This window comes from Oncorhynchus mykiss, chromosome 2 (genome assembly GCF_057628025.1).
Source record: "Oncorhynchus mykiss isolate SJ-2025 chromosome 2, ASM5762802v1, whole genome shotgun sequence".
Classification (NCBI taxonomy): Eukaryota; Metazoa; Chordata; class Actinopteri; order Salmoniformes; family Salmonidae; genus Oncorhynchus; species Oncorhynchus mykiss.
In genome coordinates this window covers 77,779,114-77,800,007 of record NC_143023.1, presented here as the reverse complement: position 1 = coordinate 77,800,007, position 20,894 = coordinate 77,779,114, and the positions used below count along the sequence as shown (strand labels likewise).

General features: G+C 45.5%; 1 protein-coding gene across 1 annotated transcript in view; it reads right to left on the bottom strand.

Moving 5' to 3' along the window:
- Positions 1 to 19,483, bottom strand: part of LOC110502056 (genetic suppressor element 1-like) — a 31,275-nt gene extending 11,792 nt beyond the window's left edge. Inside the window, exons 1-11 of the mRNA XM_036956064.2 lie at positions 19,269 to 19,483; positions 18,205 to 18,381; positions 17,406 to 17,608; positions 6,034 to 6,206; positions 5,607 to 5,801; positions 4,885 to 5,046; positions 4,198 to 4,439; positions 3,704 to 3,992; positions 895 to 1,529; positions 592 to 704; positions 222 to 504 (exon numbers count right to left, since the gene is read on the bottom strand). Coding sequence (XP_036811959.2) covers positions 222 to 504; positions 592 to 704; positions 895 to 1,529; positions 3,704 to 3,992; positions 4,198 to 4,439; positions 4,885 to 5,046; positions 5,607 to 5,801; positions 6,034 to 6,206; positions 17,406 to 17,608; positions 18,205 to 18,346 — 2,437 coding nt within the window. The 5' untranslated portion in view covers positions 18,347 to 18,381; positions 19,269 to 19,483. The remainder of the gene's footprint in view (positions 1 to 221; positions 505 to 591; positions 705 to 894; positions 1,530 to 3,703; positions 3,993 to 4,197; positions 4,440 to 4,884; positions 5,047 to 5,606; positions 5,802 to 6,033; positions 6,207 to 17,405; positions 17,609 to 18,204; positions 18,382 to 19,268) is intronic.
- Positions 19,484 to 20,894: the final 1,411 nt, after the last annotated feature.

The following is a 20,894-nucleotide window of genomic DNA, read 5'->3' as shown; positions in this document are numbered from 1 at the left end:
GTTATTTTTATTCTTCTCCTCTAATCAGGGAGAGATTTAGACACCTGGTTGGTGCAATTAACTATCAGGTAGAACAGAAAAACAGCAGTACTTCGGAACTCCTAGGGTAAGATTGTAATACCCCTTGGATAGGGCATTAGAGTACACTAGGTTGTAGTGGATAGGGGTTGGAGAATAAGAGCTAGGGTGTACTGTGCTGAGGTTAGTGTACTGTATGTTACCTCTCCTCTGCTGGCTGGTGACATGGGACAGGCTAAGCATGTTGAGGAAGTGTTTCTTGTCCTCCAGTTGGGGGAAACAGTCCATCTCTTCAGGGGTGAGAGTGGTGCTGAGGGGGGGAACAGGTGCCACAGTAGAACAAGGGGTCTTCCTCTTGCCTTGTACAGGAGGAGGGGAGATGCTGCGCTCTCTCAGCATCCTCCTCCTCTTCCTCCTCTTCTGATGAAACAGCTGGTCACGATGGGCCAGCGTGGTCAGGCCACACACGCGCAGAAAACACACCTTCTACAGAGAGACAGATTACAGAGAATTAAATCATACAACGATATAATAGAAGAACAATTGAAAATTGTTAATGTGTGTGGTAGTTACCTCTGAGGATGTGTCTAGTTTTAGGGGGGGCTGCTCTGCAACCCTTCTGAGGTGGGCCTTCACTTCCTCCTCATCACTCTCATCATACGACTCATCTAGATCATAGTAATACCCTGGGGGAGGGAGGGAGGGAGGGAGCGAGGGAGGGAGGGGGAGAGAGAGAGAGAGAGAGAGAGAGAGAGAGAGAGAGAGAGAGTACAGACCAGAGTTTTGTTAAAGCCCACCCAGATCTCGTCTTATCCCCACTTGAATGTCCACTCTCCTCACCTCCCTCCCTCCCTCTTACATCCCCTTTCGTCTTACCTCCCTCCCTGGCCTCTCTCCTCCTGCTCTCCTCCAGATCCAGCTTGCTGACCAGCCTGTGCTGCTGCTGAAGGATCTTATCGTACACCACTGGGTTTTGAGGCTCCTGGCCTGGCGGCTCAGACTTCTGGAGGTCCCTGGAGGGAGAGGGGGAGCTGGACGGGCGCTGGACCCCCAGGTCAGAGCTGGGGCTGGGGGAGGACAGGAGCAGTGAGCCCTTCTGGTGGAGGTGGTTATGGTGGTGGTTATGTTGGTGGTGGAGACTGTGAGTGGATCTTTCAAGCTCAGCCATGCTCCAGAGGCCAGAAATCTGCAGAACGGGTCCCCTGATGAAGGAGAACCTCTCTGGGCCCTCCCCCATCCTCCTGCATCCCTCCTCCCCCCGCTCCCAGCTGGGGGGCCACTCAGCTCTGGTCAGACCAGGAGGAGGGCGGGAGGGGGGAATAGGGGAGTCAAACCTGCGACGAGGGTCTGGGGAGGTCTCTGTGAGAGAGGCAGGGTTCCAGAGGGTGGTGGGAGGGACAGGGGGTTGGGGGAGGAGGTGAGGGTGAGCTTTGGGGGAGATGAGTGGAGGTGGGGCTCCTAGGTGGGGTTGAGACTCTCTGTTGCCTGGGTCACGCTGGCTGGCGTTGGACCTGTGAAGACAAGAAAAACAATATAGTCACACACAAACACACACAAACACACACAAACACACACAAACACACACAAACACACACACAAACACACACAAACAAACAAACACTTGGTTTTATCAGAGTTGACCTTGATGATGCAGCCAAGCTAAAAGCAGAGTAGAACGAGTACTGACTCGGAGGATACTGCAGTGTTATCTTAATACATGCATAAACGCACGCATATCAGTGTTTCATTTGTAAAAGTGAGCCCGGGGGGGGGGGGGGGGGGGGATGATGTGGGGGGCTCTGAAGTGCCAGATAAAAAATCACCTGTATAATAATAAATAATTGCATGCATTATCATTGCTTTTGCATTATCATTGATTTTGCATTATCGTTGCTTTGCCATTAGCATTGCTTTTGCATTATCATTGCTTTTGCGTACTGGCATAGAGCAGTAGAGTAGAGGTGCTTGCAGAAGTTGCACACATAGGGGAAAAATGTGAAGCCTAGGGTCTAGGAAAAATGTTGTCTTTTAGAAACACATTTCACACACTTCACATCATTTTTGATGACTGGATACTTTAGCAGAATCTTTTCTTATTACCTCTCAAAATGACAGGCTACTTTGACATTGACAAACTGAGAATCTCAGATCAATAAAAATAGTCTAAGCCTAGGTGTGAGGAGACACAAAGTGTACAATATAAGGAGGAAATGATAGTCCTAAAAAAGCTTTCCAGTTTCACTGACTCAGCCAATGACGCACAGCTCACTCACCAGCGATGGTCAATGCGCTCATGCCAAAAGCTCATCTCTCTCTTGTTTTACTTTGTAAAACAGTGCTGTTCACTTAAAAGGCCTATTTGGAAGTTGATCAAATATTTTGGTAGATTATAGACAGATTAGTCTTCTCTTTTCAGCAGGAGCCATATGCTTTCCAACGATTATACTTGAAATATTGCAAAAGGCCTGTTTTGGCTAGATGCTGTTCACTGACAGATTTGCTATTTCTCCTCTGTGGCTAAATTATAGGCATAGGCCCACTCCTGGTGTAGTATTCTGAATGATTCCCTCTCTTTCTGAACTGACAGCAGTAATTCTATAACTTTGGCAAATGTATTTCAATTCAATAGGAGTGCTGTGGCACCTCCAGCACGCTTCCCGCGGCTATGATTATGATTATATAAGGAAATAAATGATGAAGTGCAACGCTGGAGAGATGAGAGTTCCAGGCTCATGTCTATCAGAGCAGAGAGAGATCATAGACAGTGAATATCATTCTACTTCTGTGAGAGTTACAGGCAAGCTGCTCTCTCTCACCACAGCAATGACCACTCGTTGGTCTATTCACTATTCACATGACGTTTTTAGGGGGCAGGAGAATTACAGACAAGGCAACTTGAATGAACTCTGTTTTTATTAACATTTTTACATTACAAACAGTGATAAGCAGTGGTGGAAAAAGTACCGAATTGTCATACTTACAAAAGTAAAGATACTTTAATAGAAAATTAAGTCAAGTAAAAGTGGAAGTCACCTAGTAAAATCCTACTTGAGTAAAAGTCTAAAAGTATTTGGTTTTAAAAATACTTAAGTATCAAAAGTAAATGTAATTGCTAAAATATACTTAAGTATCAAAAGTAAAAGTAAGAATCATTTCAAATTTCTTATAATAAGCAAACCTTACGGCACCATTTTCTTTTTTTCATTTATTTACGGATAGCCAGGAGCACAATCTAACACTCAGACTCCATTACAAACCAAGCATGTGTTTAGTGAGTCCGCCAGATCAGAGGCAGTAGGGATGACCAGGGATATTCTCTCGATAAGTTTATGAATTAGACCATTTTCCTGTACTGCTAAGCATTCAAAATGTAAAGAGTACTTTTGGGTGTCACGGAAAATGTATGGAGTAAAAAGTACATAATTGTATTTAGGAATGTAGTGAACTAGAAGTAAAAGTTGTCAAAAATATAAATAGTAGAGTAAAGTACAGCTACCCAAAAAACTACTTAAGTAGAACTTTCAAGTATTTTTACTTAAGTACTTTACACCACAAGAGGTAACGAACAGATCCTAGAAAATGGGTTCCTGAACGAAACATTTAAAAACTGAAAGGTGCCGGATCCTGTTCCTGATTAACTTATGCATTTCTCAACTGCTTGTTCCCTGCCTGATTAGACACTCACCTGTAGCTGTGTCTCCTAGGCTCCACCCCTTCCCCAGGTGACCACGCCTCACTCTCCTGCCCCTGCCGGCGTTGCTTTGACAACCAGAGCTTCTCCCCGTTGGCCTGTTGGAGCTTCATTGCAGAGGCCAGTGTTCCATGGAGCCCCCCGGTAGAGGCTGAGGCAGTGTGTGCGTTCCCCATCTGAGAGGGCACCAGGGTGGGAATGGGGTGAGAGGCTGACCCCCTGGAGGACTGGAGGTCTGGTTGTAGAGGTTTAGGGACTGGGAGGGCAGGGAGGGTGGGCTTACCTGGGGAAAAGAGATGAAATATTATAATTAAACACTACATTATGCACTTTATAATGCATGATATGGATGGTGACCAGTCTCTACTTTCAAGAGAAATATCTGGTGCTTAATTAACGGGAAATCAACCAATCAGTGTGTGTATTTAATCTTTACTGTATATGTGTCTGTATGTGTATGTGTGTGTGTGTGTGTATGTACACCGCACCCAGCCTTTTGGGTGTCAGCCTCTCTCCAGGTCTGACCCTGTCCTCCGGCGGAGCCGTGAGAGCCTTCAGTCCAGCAAGGTACTGAGTCCCCACCGCTTTCACCATCTCCCTCTCCCTCTCTCTCTCCCTCTGCCTTTCTCGCTCCCTTTCTCTCTCTCTGTCCTGCTCCCTCTCTCTCTCCCGTTCCAGCTCAAGCTCCCTCTGTTTCTCTCGTTGGCGAAGGTCTTCCTCCATCTGTAGTCTGTGGGGAGGTTAAAAGATACACACACATCCACACACCACAGACACATGGGAGAGATGACGAGAGATGCAACACCCAACATGGCGCAGATTAACCACACACTGTTAAACACACACACCTATGCACACACATGCCCACGCTTGCAGGCGCGCACACACACACAGAGCATTAAGACAGCATGAGTGAGCAAGAGAAGATTAACAATTAATAGGTAACCACAGGATATAAACACACACAGACACCGATGTGTGTATTGGTGTGTGTGATGTGTATATGGTAGCAACATTTAACACAGTCAGCAACCTGTGCCTTTCCTGCAGAGAGATTACAAAGTGTGTGTGCATGTATGAGTGTAACACCTCTCAGCCAGAGGGATTGTTCAGCTTCCAAAGGTAGCAGCCCTCAGAGCAGGTGCAGGTGTGTGTATTATAAGTGTGTGTGTTACCTCTCAGCTATTGCGCTTTGTGTGTGGCTGAGCTCCCCAGGGTAGCGTGCCCCAGGCACGTGCATGTGGAGGGCAGAGGGGTGGAGGGTAGAGAAGGCTCCGCCTGCTGGTACAGAGTAGAACTGAGAGCGCAGTGCAGACAGACACAGAGACTCCTCCATCCTGGAACACACAGAGAGAGAGACAAAGGGAAAAGGAATGGCAGAAGAGGCAAAGAGAGAGGGAGCAATTCATTTAAACCTTTGGCACATTTTGGGGTTCAGTCGCCATTTATACATCCCAACCCGGGACACACAAACACAAAGGCTGCTTCAAACCTCTGTCTCCCTGTCTGTCTCTCTGTGTCCCTGTTTGTCTCTTTGTCTTCCTGTCTGTCTGCCTGTCTCTCTGTGTCTCTGTCTCATCTGTAGAACACTGATTCTATAGAGTCAGACTGAGGTAGGTAGGGTGGTCTATAGACTGACCTGTGTATGTGGTGGAGGTAGGCAGGGCGGTCTATAGACTGACCTGTGTATGTGGTGGAGATAGGCAGGGTGGTCTATAGACTGACCTGTGTAGGTGGTGGAGGTAGGCAGGGTGGTCTATGTACTGACCTGTGTAGGTGGTGGAGGTAGGCAGGGTGGTCTATATACTGACCTGTGTAGGTGGTGGAGATAGGCAGGGTGGTCTATAGACTGACCTGTGTATGTGGTGGAGATAGGCAGGGTGGTCTATAGACTGACCTGTGTAGGTGGTGGAGGTAGGCAGGGTGGTAGTAGGCAGCAGCAGCAGTAACATGGGCAGCGGTGACGGGGTCAAGCCCCAGGTGCAGCGAGCGTAGGCGGAGGTCTTCTGAGGTAGCAAAGGGGCGGAGTCCTCTCAGGTACTCCTCTGGGACCGTCCCCGAGGGAACTGCAGGGTGTACTTGACCAGGTAGACTACAGGAGGGGGAGGAGTTGGGGATTAGATTGCAAATTTGAGTCTGCTGTTTTGGGGTGAACGGAGGATAGTGCATATGTGGTTTAAGCAAGAGAGACTTATCCGTTGCACTGTTGATGGGTTTGTGTGTGTCTGTGTGTGTGTGTGTGTGTTTGTGTTTGTGGTGTGTGTCTGTGTACATGTGTGTGGTGTATTTGTATGTGTGTGTATAGACATCCAGGAGTGATTCACCTAAGGCCCTGTAGTCGCCGGTCCTGCATGACAGAGCTGGGGGTGAGGCTGAAGGGGTAAGAGGAGTGAGCCAAGACGTGATGAGAGGGGACAGGATAACCTCCTTTCTTCTGGGTAGGGCTGAGCTCAGACCCAACACTCTCCCTACTCACTCCACAAACACCTGACTCAGCCTGACAGAGAGAGGGAGAGGGAGGGAGAAGAAGAGAGACGGAAATAGATCATGTTTGTTAAGCAAAAAAAAAATCTCCCACTCATAACATGTGAAACTATTTTCATGTCAGGATTTGTCCCTTAATGTTGAGCTAACCATAGCATGTTAACACTGTCATTGGCTATCAATGTAGCTACTCCAAACCCCCACTCTGTTTGGAACACGCATCACTGAATCCCCTGCCAGCAATGCTCTCATAACTACTCTGACACCCCTGTCATGTCTGTCCCCTACACACACACAAACTCGCCTGCACGCACACATCACCTTCTTCTAGGTCACAGCAAGAGACTCTCATGTTAATAGCTCTATGAGCTTGAGGCAGGGAAGGAGAGGGGAATGGAGGGAGAGGAGAACGGAGGGAGTGGGGGACAAGGGAGATGGGAATGGAGGAAGAGGGGAACGGAGGGAGTGGGGGACAAGGGAGAAGGGAATGGAGGGAGAGGGGAACAGAGGGAGTGGGGGACAAGGGAGAAGGGAATGGAGGGAGAGGGGAACGGAGGGAGTGGGGGGCAGAGGGTGAGGAGAGTGGAGGGAGAGGGGAATGAGGGAGTGGGGGACAAGGGAGAAGGGAATGGAGGGAGAGGGGAACGGAGGGAGTGGGGGACAATGGAGAAGGGAATGGAGGGAGAGGGGAACGGAGGGAGTGGGGGACAAGGGAGAAGGGAATGGAGGGAGAGGGGAACGGAGGGAGTGGGGGACAAGGGAGATGGGAATGGAGGAAGAGGGGAACGGAGGGAGTGGGGGACAAGGGAGAAGGGAATGGAGGGAGAGGGGAACAGAGGGAGTGGGGGACAAGGGAGAAGGGAATGGAGGGAGAGGGGAACGGAGGGAGTGGGGGGCAGAGGGTGAGGAGAGTGGAGGGAGAGGGGAATGGAGGGAGTGGGGGACAAGGGAGAAGGGAATGGAGGGAGAGGGGAACGGAGGGAGTGGGGGACAAGGGAGAAGGGAATGGAGGGAGAGGGGAACGGAGGGAGTGGGGGACAAGGGAGAAGGGAATGGAGGAAGAGGGGAACGGAGGGAGTGGGGGACAAGGGAGAAGGGAATGGAGGGAGAGGGGAACGGAGGGAGTGGGGGACAAGGGAGAAGGGAATGGAGGGAGAGGGGAACGGAGGGAGTGGGGGACAAGGGAGAAGGGAATGGAGGGAGAGGGGAACGGAGGGAGTGGGGGACAAGGGAGAAGGGAATGGAGGGAGAGGGGAACGGAGGGAGTGGGGGACAAGGGAGAAGGGAATGGAGGGAGAGGGGAACGGAGGGAGTGGGGGACAAGGGAGAAGGGAATGGAGGGAGAGGGGGGCAGAGGGTGAGGAGAGTGGAGGGAGAGGGTGACGAAGACAGAGGGGAACGGAGGAAGAGGGGAGCAAAGGGAGAGGGGGCGGAGCGAGAAGGGGTGGGAGGGAGAGGGGGACAGGGGAGAGGGGGAAGGTAGTGGAAAGTGGAAGAAGGAGAGGGGAAATGGAGCAGGGGGAAGGAGGGAGAGGGGGAGAGTAAGAGAGAGGGAGGATGAGGATGAAATAGATGAAAGGGAGGGGAGATGACCTCTCAGCTGCAAGCTAAAAGCCCACCCGGGTGGAGAAGTGCTTCTGATATGTCAGAGCAAGTTAAGATCAGGGCAGGAGGCAACCCCTAAAACACCTCCTCTACTACCCCCTTTATCTTTCTCTGCTGTCTACCTCTCTCCCCATCAAGTATAAACAACCACACACTCACTCACTCACTCTACCAAACTACTCCCACACATGAGTAACCTTGCTGAGGACATATTAGCTCCCAGTGCTAATGACTAGGCTTAAGCTGTGGTTGTTAAGCAGTGGTCACCAACTGGTCGATCGCAATCCAAGTCATTCCTAGTCGATCACCAAACATTGGTGTAAAAAAAACTTGAACGCACAGCAAAGTTGATACTGTGAGATTTCTAAACGTTTAAAACCATGACTAGAGAGACTCAATGAATACAGAAAAGAGATGCTGTTTTTATGAGGAAGTTCATGATTACGTTGTTGTTCAGCACTGTCAACACTTCGTTCAACACTTTAATAAGCCATAAAATGTATGTTCTCCCTACTTCCACTCACACTACAACCAGCACCACAGCTGCAATGAATTACTATAGTGTTCCCATAAGCTTGTGTTATTAGCAGCTTGTGTATTTTTAATATCTATGAATATTTCACTTTCTCTGGTCATAGTAAAAACATGAATTGGTGCATGAGTCAGCTGGAAGACCTTGTCCCCATTTCTCATCGGAGGGACGGTGTTGGTGAGTCGGGCAGACTCACCCCTGCTCCCTCCCTCCCCTCAAACTGACCATCATATGCAGGCCGTCAGTCCCCCCCCCCCCCCCCCCCCCCCAAAAAAAAATATATATATATTTATATACTATGCTCACTCTTTGCTTCACAAGAAATACAACAAATGATCTATTACCAGTGTGCAGGTCCGTGAGTGTTGTTGGGATTATCTGGTGAAGACAAAATCGCAGCAGCCCCCAGAACACACCTTGACCCCTGAACTTGCTGATAGCCAATTAGCCTCCACAGGCTGTCCTTATTGGTTGAACTGGATGTACTCTGACTGGATGTGTTGTGTTCTGGGAGTCATTCTGAATAGAAACACCTGCTACATCCATGTAGAGAAAGTCAAAACATCACATCCTTTCAGTCCTTAAAGTGGAACTGACAGCATTTTAACTACTTTGCAGATATGAAACAAACAGACAATCATAATATCAGTCAAAAATATATCAAATGACCAATTTATGGAGGCAGTTCAACACATGTATTGTTATTTTCCTTTACTTAACTAGGCAAGTCAGTTAAGAACAAATTCTTATTTTCAATGACAGCCTAGGAACAGTGGGTTAACTGCCTGTTCAGGGGCAGATTTGTACCATATCAGCTCGGGGATTTGAACTTGCAACCTTACGGTTACTAGTCCACCACTCTAACCACTAGGCTACCCTGCCGCATGATTTATATAATTCACCAATACATTTCTTGGTAGTCCAAAACATATTGCTATCAGGTTGTAAATCACAGCTGGCCTGATACATTGTTTGCTGCCTCCATTTGGGATGCACTGTTTCAGTTTCAATGACTCAATACTTTGGACAGAAACTGAAGAATGTAACTAATGCTGGGAATGTCAATACAATCAAACTAGCAAGAGAAGTGATCACAAGTCAGTCATAACATGGCTAATAGACTAGCATATCTAATTATGTAGCAAGCTAAAAACACTGAGCCTCATGTTAGCCAGATAGCTAGCTGCTAGGAGGACGTTGTAGGAGTGGGTGAGTGACTGACTTTTTCCCCTCATATTGTTTTTAGGCGGCTATACACAGCTAGAGATGCAGGTGTCATTTGGTTAGCTAGCAAGAACTTGAATGACTGTTATCCAGTTAGCATATCTCTTGCATTTGCAAATTCACTCTGGCTATCTACTCTGATTTCAGAGCACTCTCGTCTTTAATATATCCACATCATTTTCCTTTCTCATGATGCCATCTATTTTGTGAAGTGCACCAGTCCCTCCTGCAGCAAAGCACCACCACAACATGATGCTGCCACCCCCATGCTTCACTGTCGGGATGGTGTTCTTCGACTTGCAAGCTTCCCCCTTTTTCCTCCAAACATAATGATGGTCATTATGGCCAAACAGTTTTGTTTTTGTTTCATCAGACCAGAGGGCATTTCTCCAAAAAGTACGATCTTTGTCCCCATGTACAGTTGCAAACCGTAGTCTGGCTTTTTTATGGCAGTTTTGGAGCAGTGGCTTCTTCCTTGCTGAGCGGCCTTTCAGGTTGTGTCGATATAGGACTCATTTTACTGTGGATATAGATACTTTTGTACCTGTTTACTCCAGCATCTTCACAAGGTCTTTTGCTGTTGTTCTGGGATTGATTTGTACTTTTCTCACCAAAGTACGTTCATCTCTAGAAGGCAGAACGCATCTCCTTCCTGAGCTGTATGGTGATTGCGTGGTCCCATGGTGTTTATACTTGCGTACTATTGTTTGTACAGATGAACGTGGTACCTTCAGGCATTTGGACATTTCTCCCAAGGATAAACCAGACATGAAGGTCCACTATTTTTTTTCTGAGGTCTTGGCCTATTTCTTTTGATTTTCCCATGATGTCAAGCAAAGAGGCACTGAAAAACAAGTTTTAATGACTCCAACCTGAGTGTATGTAAACTTCCGACTTCAACTGTATGACCGGTGTCAGTAAACCTAGCCAAAAAACAACAAATAGTTAGTCAAGAACGCTCTAGATAACATGTAAACAGCCTTACCAGCTCTGCTATGGTGAGTAAAATGGTCAGAGTGAGGTGTTCTCTCATTTGTGTCTGGAAGTAACTTGCTAGCAAGCTAGCCAACTTTAGCCAGTTAGCTTGGGTGATTGGTTGGGACAAGAATGAATGCATTGGCAAGCAAGCGGCATAAAGACGAGTAGGCTACATTCCCCATCGTTTATGAGTGTACTTATGACGGGCAACTAGATTAAAAAGTTTGAAAGGGTTTATCTAATTTTCCTCCGTTAGATTTTAGCTCATCTTGGTCTGGCTAGCATTAGTTGTTGATCTTGTTGTTGTTGATGTGCATAACTGAGGGAGAGAGAGCCTACCTTTTCATGGTTGTTTGATAAATAGGACTGTAATGTTCCCAAATATAAGAGGACTCCCGTGGTATTTACTTATTTGTAGAAATGCTTTCAGGTGTAATATATGGCTTTTGGAGAATGCGTTCTAATGATCTAATTTTGCGCTGTTGCAACTGCCTGTAAACACACAGTCCAGTTCAAAGTGAATGATGGCATGTCCATGTGGCAAATGGCTTGTTGGCATAAAGGCCTACTGTAGCTCTGATTGGCTATTACGCACCGGTCTGCAAAGACTCTGGTCTTGGACGAGACCGATGTTTTTATTAGGTTTTATTTGCTGCAGTGTCTATTAATTGTCCACACACATGGGCTTTCCCACTCTATATGGCTAGATGCCTTAGAATGTTTGGAAAATGCCTTAGAATGTTTGGAATGTTCACAAATGCCTTAGAATGTTTGGAAATTACGTATACTAAGAATTTTGAAAACGTGGAAATGATCATATCTAAGTGCTCGCTTGACAGAAAATGTTTTTAAAAATAAAAATATTATTCCTGGGGATGTATTTGAACAGATTTTTAAAAAGATTTAATGTTGCTAAAATGCTGTCAGTTCCACTTTAACTTCCTTCATACTTACTTTCCTCTATCCCCTGTCCCCCTTTCTTTTTCACTCAGTTCAACTACCTCTGATTATACCCCCCCTCTCTCTTTCTCTCTCTCTACCACACTCTGTCCATTTCCCTGCCTCTTCCTCCTCTTCCTCTCTTTAACCCTCTCTCTCCTTGCTCTCTATTTCTCTCTTCCACTACCCCCTCTCTGAATAGGAACCCTAGGGTAGGAGGCCGAGCCAGACAGACTGCTCTTTGTGAGGGGGAGAAAGGCTGCTCGGGGGGCTAACCCCTGGATTGTTTAGAGGGCCTAGTTCCTCACTCCATCTTAAATACAAACACAAATACACACAGGGCTCTTGGGACACAAGGGACACAAGAAAATGCACACAAAGCTCACTATTCACAGCATACTGCACACACACACAACAACATAGGAGACAGTGTTTACAGCTACTACTTTTCTTTCCAGTCCACACTGGGTGACTCTCTCTCTCTCTCTCTCTCTCTCTCTCTCTCTCTCTCTCTCTCTCTCTCTCTCTCTCTCTCTCTCTCTCTCTCTCTCTCTCTCTCTCTCTCTCTCTCGCATTATTTTAAGTGCATCTTATGAAGGCTTCATGAAGCATTCATATAGGCTCCATGAGCACTACATAAAGTGTGCAGCGGAACACTGTATCCTGGAAACACACATTTTTATTAAAACAAAACCGCTATTCATTAAATACAAATACCGAACTTGTTTTTGTGTGGATTCCGCGACACGGTTAGCTTTTAACAGCTAGGACCGCTATTTCTTGTCCCGGAATCCCGCTTAACAGACAGGTTGAAGCCTGCTTGACTGAGACGTTAAGCTTCTAGCCATCAAGCGAACGAAGTTGGTACCAGATGAGTTTTGCAATGGGGCCCTCTTTGTCTGGAGAAATACATGAACCGTTCCAGAGCTGTAAAGCTCTACAGTTCCAGAGCTGTAAAGCTCTACAGTTCCAGAGCTGTAAAGCTCTACAGTTCCAGAGCTGTAAAGCTCTACAGTTCCAGAGCTGGAGCTGTATCTCCTACGTTTTGTTTTGGAACAAAGCGGATCACTCAGCGTTCCAATGTGGCAATTGTTTGCTTGCCCAGAATTATAGTCTTGAGGTGGCTTCCTTAATCACGCAGGTAAAAGGTAAGGAACTGGGGAACACTCAGAGTGGAATGTTTACATTTTCTCCGCCGGTGGCTGGACGCAGTTTGCGCTTGCTGGATGCATCTCCGCCTTGTCGTTATTCGACTGGCCAGTGTTGCCTGGAGCTCCCCTATCTAATAGCAGAGTCAAAGGATGTCACGTGATTATTGCAGCTCAACGTGTAACTTCTGTTGACAATGTCGATACCTTTTATAAGGAGGATGGGATCCACCCAAATCATTTGGGATCCTGGATCCTTTCACAGCAATATAAGGCTGCGTTGAGAAAATGACTTATCAATGTCTCAAGCCCAGCTCAGCTAATCCTTACCATTGTGACGCAGAGTTGTCATAATGCTTCAGCAATTGTACATTATACCAGGGGTGTTGGTAGACACAATATAAGTAACCTAATTTATGTCCCGTTAACTGCACTGAATGCCTCTACTGGTCCTACAGATATTGTATGCAGCAATCATGTGCCTATGAACCAGATTTATACTGTTAGCACTGAGGCGGTGTGCCCTAGGAGCAAGTCCACTGTGTGCAGCTCAAACTGCACTAACATACATAACATGAGCATATCTACTTCTGCTAAGCTTCCCAGTAAAGCAATGAAAACAAGCAAGCATCCCAGAAGAAAAGTGCTAAAAATAGCCCATGTTAACATATGTAGCTTAAGAAACAAGGTTCCTGAAATCAATAATTTGCTAGTAACAGATGACATTCATATTCTGACTCTGAAACTCACTTAGATAATATCTCTGATGATACAGTGGTAGCAATACAAGGTTATAACATGTACAGAAAATATAGAAATGCCAACGGTGGAGGTGTTGCTGTTTATATTCAGAGCCACAATACTGTTGAAGCAATATGGTTACAGTTTCATCTGCCTCACCTAAAGCTCTTTCTGTTGGGAAGCTGCTATAGACCACCAATTGCTAACAGTCAGTATCTGGATAACATGTGTGAAATGCTTGGTAATGTATGTGATATCAACAGAGAGGTATATTTTCTGGGTTATTTAAATATTGACTGGCTTTTATCAAGCTGCCCACTCAAGAAAAAGCTGCAAACTGCAACCTCAGTCAACCTACCAGGGTAGCTACAAACAGCACAGGAATTAAATCATCAACATGTATTGATCACATCTTTACTAATGCTGCAGAAATTAGCTTGAAAGCAGTATCCAGATCCATAGCATGTAGTGATCACAATGTAGTAGCCATATCTAGGAAAATCAAAGTTGCAAAAGCTGGGCCTAATATAGTGTATAAGAGGTCATGCAAGAAGTTTTGTAGTGATTCCTATGTTGTTGATGTAAATAATATGTGTTGGTATGTGGTGTGCAATGAGGAGCAAACAAACACTGCACTTGACACATTTATGAAATTGTTTATCCCAGTTACGAATAAGCATAAACTCATTAAGAACATGACTGTAAAAACTGTTAAATCCCTGTGGATTGATGAAAAATTGTATGGTTAAGAGGAAGGAGGCAAAAGGAATGGCAAATAAGTCTGTATTGCAAATTGAGAAAACATGACTAAACTGAATAAAAAGGTATATCAACCAGATTCCCTATGGCTTTCACATGGTGTGAACAGTCTTTAGACATAGTTTCAAGCTTTTATTCTGAAAAATGAGCGAGAATGATCACATCGCGTCAGTGGATAGCTGTGTGTCCCCAGAGTTTTGCATTCGCGAGCAGCTTGGAGCAGACCTTTTCTCTCTCTCTCCTATTGAAAACGCTACCGTCTGGTTGAAATATTATCGATTATGTATTGTAAAAAGAACCTAAGGATTGATTATAAAAAACGTTGATATGTTTCTACGAGCTTTACGGATAGTATTTGGAATTTTCGTCTGCCCGTCGTGACCTGCACGAGCCTTTGGATTACTCAACAAAACGCGCCAACCAAATGGAGTTTTTTTAATATAAAAATAATCTCTATCGAACAAAACAAACATTTATTGTGTAACTGGGAGTCTCGTGAGTGCAAACATCTGAAGATCATCAAAGGTAAGCAATTCATTTTATTGCTTTTCTGACTTGCGTGACCAATCTACTTTGCTGCTAGCTGTTTGTAATGTTTTGTCTGCTGAGAGAGCTGTGCTCACATAAACGCTTGGTTTGCTTTCGCTGTAAAGCTTTTTTGAAATCTGACACGCTAGGTGGATTAACAACAAGCAAGCTGTGTTTTGATATATTGCACTTGTGATTTCATGAAAATTAAATATTTTTAGTAATTTAATTTTAATTTGGCGCTCTGCAATTCATTTGGATTGGTTTCATTTGGATTGGTGCGCCAAGGCTCTCGTTTGTGGGATGACCGGACCAAGGTGCAGCGTGGTAGGCGTACATCGTTCTTTTTATTGATGACACCAAAGGCAAAATAACAACGACAAAAACGAAAGCGCACAGATCTGTTAGGCAAAATAAACTACAGAGAAAACAAGATCCCACAAAACCCCAAAAGGAAAATGACAACTTATATATGATCCCCAATCAGAGACAACGATAGACAGCTGCCTCTGATCGGGAACCATACGCAGCCAACAACACAAAGAACAGAAAACATAGCTTTTCCCACCTGAGTCACACCCTGACCTAACCAAACATAGAGAATAATAAGGATCTCTAAGGTCAGGGTGTGACAGGGTTTGGCCGGTGTAGGCCGTCACTGTAAATAAGAATTTGTTCTTAAATTACACGTTGGCTGCGTTGTGTTAGCTAATCCAAGTTTATCATTTTAAAAGGATAATTGATCATTAGAAAACACTTTTGCAATTATCTCCAACACAACGTGCCATTGGAACACAGGAGTGATGGTTGCTGATAATGGGCCTCTGTACACCTATGTAGTTATTCCATAAAAAATCTGCCGTTTCCAGCTACAAGTCATTTACAACATTAACAATGTCTACACTGTATTTATGGTCAATTTGATGTTATTTTAATGGACAGAAAATGTGCTTTTCTTTCAAAAGCAAGGGTATTTCTAAGTGACCCCAATCTTTTGAACGGTAGCGTATATCTGACCAAATGATGTAATTTTAATTCCGAATTCCGTAAGGTGAATGTGGAAGAGGTGAAAAAATGATTGTTGTCTATCAACAATGACAAGCCACCAGGGTCTGACAACTTTGATGGAAAATTACTTGGGATAATTGCGGACGTTATTGCCACTCCTATTTGCTATATTTTCAATTTAAGCCTACAAGAAAGTAGAAAGCAAAAGTCATTCCGCTACCTTAGCTCCCTTTACTGGCTCAAATAGCCAACCAACCCTTAGTAAACTTCTTGAAAAAAAATGTGTTTGACCAGATACAATGCAATGCAGTAAACATATTGACAACAAACTTTCAGCATGCTTATAGGGAAGGACATTCAACAAGCACAGCACCTATACAAATGACTGATGATTGGCTTAGAGAAATTGATGATAAAATGATTGTGGGAGTTGTTTCGTTAGACTTCAGTGTGGCTTTTGACATTATTGATCGTAGTCTGCTGCTGGAAAAACGTATGTGTTATGGCTTTACAACCCCTGCTATATGGTGGATAAAGAGTTACCTGTCTAATAAAACACAGAGGGTGTTCTTTAATGGAAGCCTGGACCAACATAATCCAAGTAGAATCAGGAATTCTCCAGAGCAGCTGTCTTGGCCCCTTACTTTTTTCAATCTTTACTGATTACATGGTACTGGCCTTGAGTAAAGCCAGTGTGTCTATGCATGCGGATGACTCAACATTATACACGTCAGCAAATACAGTGACTGAAATGACTGCAACACTTAAAGAGCTGCAGTTCGTTTCAGAGTGGGTGGCAAGGAATAAGTTAGTCTTAAATAAATTATAAAATTAAAACCATTTTATTTGGGACAAATCCTTCACTAAACCATAACCCTCAACTAAATATTGTAATAAATTATTTGGAAATTGGGCAAGTTGAGGTGACTAAACTGCTTGGAGTTACCCTGGATTGTAAACTGTCACGGTCAAAACATACTGATACAACAGTAGCTAAGATGGGGAGAAGTCTGTCCATAACAAAGCTCTCCCTTCTTAACAGCACTATCATCAAGGTAGGTCCTACAGGCCCTAGTTTTGTCGCACCTGAACTACTGTTCAGTCATGTGGTCAGGTGCCACAAAAAAAGTACTTGCAATTGGCTCAGAACATGGCAGCACTGCTGGCCCTTGGATGTGCACAGAGAGCTAATATTAATAATATGCATATCAATCTCTCCTGGCTCAATAATGATGATGACTTCATCATTACTTGTATTTATGAGAGGTATTGACATGTTGAATTACACTGAGCTGTCTCTTTGAACTACTAACACACAGCTCGGACCCATGCATACCCAACAAGACATGCCACCAGAGGTCTTTTCACAGTCCCCAAGTCCAGAACAGACATATGTGAAATCTGTGAATGTATTGTAATGTTTTTTTTTTAATGGTATAAACTGCCTTAATTTTGCTGGACCCCATGAAGAGTAGCTGCTGCCTTGGAAGCACCTAATGGGGATCCATAATAAAAACAAATACAAAACACATAAATGGGTGACAAATCATCTATAAACATATTTGATTCTTCATAAAGGATCAATAAATGTGAACAACTAAATGGATGGTTATGTCACACAGTTCTGCCACATTATGAATCTCTATAGAGCATGATATACAGTTATAGATGATTTGTGAAGCATCTATGCAGTGCTTTATAAAGCCTTCATAAGATGCACTTCAAATAAAGCGGGACCGTTTCTTCTTACCTGGTGCCCTTCTCCTATACAGAGAATGTTGCTGGTCTTGCTGTGAGTTGGGGCGATGGTTACTCCAGGAGGGGTGGAGGGAAGGCTGTCTACCCCACTTAAGGTCTGGAGTGGCCCTGGCAACCCCCTCTTAGGAGTGGTGACTGAATTACTGAGACAGGTGGCTGGAGAGGAGACTGAAGACTCACTACTGGGAGAAGAACCTAGGGGAGGGATGGATGGATAGAACAAGAGAGAGCGACAGAGAGAGTTGGATAGATAGAGAGCGCACGAGAGAGAAAGAGAGAGGAATAGCAAGGTAGAAAGGCCATCAGAAAGCCATTACTGTAAAAACGAGACATAACACTAATCAACACACTCAAACGCAGCTAATGGGGCTCATCTGAGAGGAATGAGGGTGGAGCGAGATGGCAGGGTAGAGTGATGCCTGAAAAACAAATGGAAGAGAGTGAGATAGTATAAGGGATAGAGTATAAGGAGAGAGTGTGAGAGATACAGTGAGAAGCAGTGAGAGAGAAGGAAAGAGAGGGAGAGAGGGAGAGTGTAATTGTGGGTAATTACCTCCATTAGGAGCTAACACACAAACACACACCTACACATGCACACACACACACACAAACACACAATAGCAGCACGGTTGGACATGAATCTGATGTCAGATCGATGGAAAGGAAAGAGGGGAAGAGTGAGCGGGTAGGAGGGAGGAGACTGTAGATGATGGATGGATTTTGGGTGTGAATAGAATAGATGTTATTGATTTCCTGAGGTAAGACGAGAGAGGCGGGGTCACAGTGCTCACCTCTGGGATCTTCAGCCTGTTTGGCCAATTGACGGAGGGCGGCAGCGAATCCAGAGTGAGCAGACTGAGCAGCCGCACTCCCATTGGCTAGCGGGGTGAGAGGGCTGACCGTGGCCGTGGTGCGAGTTGGCGTGGAGATCATTCCTAATGACCGCAACTTCGACTAATGGCTCATACCTGGAGAGATAGAGAGGATGGAAGGGTGGACAAAAAAGTGAAATGAGGGACAGGAGGGTAGTGAAAGAAAGGAAAGGGAGAAGAATATTTCTTCTCTATTGTAATACAACAATGTGTGTGTGGGAAAGAGAAAGCGAGGGAGCTACTGAGAGGCTGTGTGTGTGTGTGTGTGTGTGTGTGTGTGTGTGTGTGTGTGTGTGTGTGTGTGTGTGTGTGTGTGTGTGTGTGTGTTAGCTCTGAGATGGGGAAAGAGCAGACACTGAGGTGAAGTATCAGGTCAGAGGTCGGGTTAGTCTGTCAGAGCCATGACACACACACACACACACACACAAATTCTAACAAACACACACACACACACGCACAATTCTAACATAATTTGTGTTCCCCCACTGCCCTCCCAGTGACCCACATACAGCTATATACTGCCCCACCCCCACCTAGGCACACACACACACACACACACACACACACACACACACACACACACAGCAAAGGCTCTGATCCTTACGGCTGCCTGTTTGTTGAGACATCGTCATATCCTCTCTCTCCTCTCTCTCTCTCCCTCCTGTACCCTCTTCTATCTCTCTCCTATCCCCCTCCTTTACCCTCCTCTCTCTCACCTCTCTCTCTGTTTATCTCTGTTTCACTCACATGCTTATTTAGCAAAACAAACATGCACACTCTCTAACACACATATTTCCCTTCCATGTTCTCTTTGGCTCATTTATCTTTCTCTCTCTCACTCAGTGTGTCTCTTTTTCTCTCATACAAACACATACACACTGATACACATGCTCACCACACACACACCATGCACACACGCACACGCACACATGCACACAGCATGCACACAAACAAACTGACATACAACAAACAAACACACTCACCGGCTGGCTCCGTGTTCTTCCTGCTTGCATTATCTTTTCTCTCTCCCTCACGCTCTTTTTCCCTTTCACACTCGCTCACTCCTCTTCACGTTCCCTCTCTCTCCCTCTCATTTCTTCTCTCTCGCCCCACTCTCTCTTGTTCTTTCACTCTCTCTCTCTCTCTCTGTCGCTCTCTCTCTCCTCCAGGAACAGCCCTCTCAGTTGTGCAGCTGCTACACTGTCACGTGATTCCCTCATTCTGTCCCCCTCCCTTATCTTTCTTCCTCTCCTCTCTATCTCTATCCTCTCTATACCCCTCCTACTCTCGCTTTCTCTCCCCCTTTCTCCCACTCCCACTTTCTGTCTACCCCCTCCCTCTCATACCTCCACTCCCCTCTTCTCCCTCTCTCCTCCCCCTCATTCTTACCCCCTCCTAAGTATGAGGAGGAACAGGAGGAGGAGGATGGAGGGAGGAGGAGAGGTAAACTTCATCCATCACTCTGTCTCCACCCATCCACCCTGTCTGCTGCAGGGGCCCTGACAGTGACCTATCACCCGAGTCTATGCGTGGCCAGGGGGACAGAGGCTGATGAGGGACGGTGAAGTGTTTAGAGTGGACAACATGACAGCCCAGCACTTTAGACACATACGGTATAAACAAGAAACAACTCAGCTCTCTGTCTCTCACACACACACTGTGTGGCACCTGCTCTGCCCTCTCAGCTCATAAAAGCTGAAGTGTGTGTGTGTTTTTCTGCATTTGTGTTTGTGTGTATGCGTGTGTGTCTGCGCGTGTGTGTGTGTACACGTGTGTGTGAATATGTGTGCGTGTGTGTGTCATTAGGATTGGAGAACAAGCAATTACAGTGTATATGTGTGTTATTTCCTGCTCTGTCATTACACCACGGAAGAGAATGGAACACACACACACACACAAACACAGAGCGTAAATACATCTCCCTCCTCCGTAAACACATCTCCCTCCTCCGTAAACACCTCTCCCTCCTCCGTAAACACATCTCCCTCCTCCGTAAACACATCTCCCTCCTCCGTAAACACATTTCCCTCTTCTGTAAACACATCTCCCTCCTCCGTAAACACATCTCCCTCCTCTGTAAACACATCTCCCTCCTCCGTAAACACATCAGGGTAGCCTAGCAGCAGGGTAGCCTAGTAGTTAGAGCGTTGGACTAGTAACCGGAAGGTTGCAAGTTCAAACCCCTGAGCTGACAAGATACAAATCTGTTGTTCTGCCCCTGAACAGGCAGTTAACCCACTGTTCCTAGGCTGTCATTGAATATAAGAATTTGTTCTTAACTGACTTGCCTGGTTAAAAAAAAAAAATTAAACACATCTCCCTCCTCTGTAAACACATCTCCCTCTTCTGTAAACACATCTCCCTCTTCTGTAAACACATCTCCCTCCTCTGTAAACACATATCCCTCCTCTGTAAACACATATCCCTCCTCCCTCCATGTCAGTGTTATACAGTAGCTGGCAGAGTATTTTATGTTCCACTGACTTAGAGAGTAGATTCTGAGCCAAACACATTTACAACCCTTGTAAACATGTCTATAACATCATTCAGTACAATGTGTGTGTGTGTGTGCCTGGGGAATTTTAATATGTTGAGTTAACAGCCTCACA